Source organism: Phaseolus vulgaris, chromosome 10 (genome assembly GCF_051622355.1).
Source record: "Phaseolus vulgaris cultivar YP4 chromosome 10, ASM5162235v1, whole genome shotgun sequence".
Taxonomy (NCBI): domain Eukaryota; kingdom Viridiplantae; phylum Streptophyta; class Magnoliopsida; order Fabales; family Fabaceae; genus Phaseolus; species Phaseolus vulgaris.
The window spans coordinates 43,720,191-43,722,613 of record NC_143507.1 but is presented as its reverse complement, the minus strand read 5'-3'; the positions used below and the strand labels follow the sequence as shown (position 1 = coordinate 43,722,613).

The 2,423-nt window shown below is 33.6% G+C and overlaps 1 protein-coding gene across 1 annotated transcript; it reads right to left on the bottom strand.

The window, feature by feature from the left end:
• Nucleotides 1-536: 536 nt before the first annotated feature.
• Nucleotides 537-2,423, bottom strand: LOC137818682 (inorganic pyrophosphatase 2). The gene is made up of 4 exons (XM_068622242.2): nucleotides 2,068-2,423; nucleotides 1,784-1,905; nucleotides 1,481-1,682; nucleotides 537-1,053 (listed from the first exon to the last, which is right to left on the bottom strand). Exons 1-4 carry the CDS (start codon nucleotides 2,419-2,421, stop codon nucleotides 700-702), a joined length of 1,032 nt encoding a protein of 343 aa, XP_068478343.2. The 5' UTR covers nucleotides 2,422-2,423; the 3' UTR covers nucleotides 537-699.

The following is a 2,423-nucleotide window of genomic DNA, read 5'->3' as shown; positions in this document are numbered from 1 at the left end:
AAATAAATAATAAATTTATTTATAATTTTTTTATTAGTAATAGATAAATTGGAATTACAACATAACCGTAAATTTTATGTGACTTTTTTAGATTACTTATTTCTATTAATAACAAATCATGCCGCTGCTGAAATATACGATTTTACGTCAAGAATATTTCATATTATTATAAGTTTACAATATGAATAACTTTTAATACTAACTTTTATCTTGATGGTTGACTCTAAACACTTAATTTATTATTACAGTGAGTAGTATATGAGTTTCTTTAATTTAGTATTATTAATTTTCTATTTTTCAATATTCATCTTATTTCATATTTTTTTCTTTAATTTTTGTCATCAATACTGTAATAATTAATGACTAAACACACAAACATGAGGTTAATGATTAGTTAAGCATCCTTTGACGTAACCAAAGTGTTGTTTGGTATGTCTGCGGAACACCACCAAGATTTCTGGTCAATCAAGATTAGTCAAATGTTTTCCACAGTAAAACAAAACAATGTTCTGAGCATAAAAAAATTCCCAAAGATGTACACAAAACATGTATTGGTATTTCATAGAAATTTTAGTGGTCCACAACTTAAGACCAATTCCAACATTAACATTTGCAACTTTATTGTAGTATAGGTTCGGTGAAGGTTAATTGGGAAAAAAGCTTAAAAGTTACTATGATACATTCTAAACTAAGAACTGGTTATGGGCGAAGTGGTAGGGCTTTGGGCAAAGCCTCCAAAACAGAGAGTGACAGAGTCTGAAGCTTGCAATCAGAGGTAATGAAGGGAGAATTGTGCTCCATTGACACTTTGCTGATCAAGTGCAGCAATACTTGTTCAAGTTCTTCTCCATCACTCCACCCATGAATCTCAGCCTTAACAACTGAAGGGTCTTTGCATATCAAGTCCCACACTGGAAAGTTCTTCCTTGGCATCATAAAGTCCTTCTCTTTCAGCCTCAAACTTGGGCAATAGTCTCCACTGCCATCTCCAAGATAGATCAACCTCTTATCCTCTTCTGATATTGAATCTTGCATCCTCTTTATCACTAAACCCTGCAATCATTCAAATCAAATTACATTTTACAATCATAAGATAATTGCACATAATTTTTTATTTATTATGAACTATTGGTGGGGCCTAAGTCAAAATTATTCTTTATTTTATATTTCAATCAAATCCAGTAGGCTCGTTTGGTTGGTTAAGAAAATATTTGGTATTTTTTAAGGCCAAGAATTCAGGAGACAAGTTCCATTATAGGATCAATTCATGACTCATAAACACTTGAGTCACGTTAGGAGCAATCTTTGTGATTAAAAATGGAAAAAATAGTGTTCCATCAGCTAGAGCCAGTTAAGAACAACTTGAAAACAATATCTAGAAACGTGTATTGATGCCAACTGTTGTATACATTTAATAAACTTTTCATCATGATTTAGACAAATGACAAAACAAGATAGAAAAAGGAAGTTGTGTATTTACCTTGCACATGTTTGGAGGGCACAAAGTGCAGCCATGGGAAGCTTTGTTGAAATCATGGTAAGGAAGAATCCTTAACCTCCCTTCTTCATTCACATAACCGGGGTTAGTATTGATCTCTGAGAAATATTCCCTGATTCCCAAATGCTTCAAAATAGTCTCAATGAAATACGTGTTTGCATCACTCACAATCCTCAAATCACACCTGAAAAAACAAATGCCACCCAAAATTTAATCCATATTTACCAAATAAATAAATAAAAGAAGATGATCATAATTTTGTATGAGAGATGCAGAGTTACGTACCCTAAAGCATGAGCTGCTTTAATAGCAGGAATAACTCTGGGGTGCAAGGGAATCTTATGCAGAACCTCTTCAATGTCCTTAATGCTTTTACCATGTGAATGAAGCTCTTTCATCATTGTGTCCTTCAAAAACCAGAAAACAAAAAACTCGGTTATTCATAACATTCAAACCATGCATTCTGCAAAACCCAATTCTAAAGTTTGTTTTTTTCATCAGAATTAGAAACGCATGGTAAATTGCATTTAGAAGTTACTAAAAAAAATGTGACAACAAAAAAGGCTTACCATGAGAGTGTTCCAGGGCATGGTGGGAAGAAGCTGGTTGAACAAATCGGTGAAACCCAATTCATCCACGACCCAGTTGTCGCTGTCGACATCCACAATGGTTTTGTCGAAGTCGAAAACAACCACGATTCCAGACATTATCTGTTTTGGTAAATTGAAAAAAGAAAGCTTCTTTCTGAAGAATAAGGCTCTGTTTGGGTGTGTGTATATAGTGCTCTGAAGATTGGTGGTTCTTAGCTTGGTTTTGCAATGGAAAGCAAAGAGGGTATTTATAGTGATGGTGAATGAATGAAAGAGAAAAAGAATCTTAGATTCCAAAGGAATATTACACGGATAGTTCGTGGTAGCAAACATGG

Excerpts from the sequence above, each read along its gene's own strand:
- LOC137818682 (XM_068622242.2), bottom strand. The coding sequence starts at position 2,421 with ATGTTTGCTACCACGAACTATCCGTGTAATATTCCTTTGGAATCTAAG. Across the intron at positions 1,906-2,067 it reads TGCCCTGGAACACTCTCATG|GACACAATGATGAAAGAGCT; the intron begins GTAAGCCTTTTT and ends TGGTTTTTGAAG. Across the intron at positions 1,683-1,783 it reads AAAGCAGCTCATGCTTTAGG|GTGTGATTTGAGGATTGTGA; the intron begins GTACGTAACTCT and ends TTGTTTTTTCAG.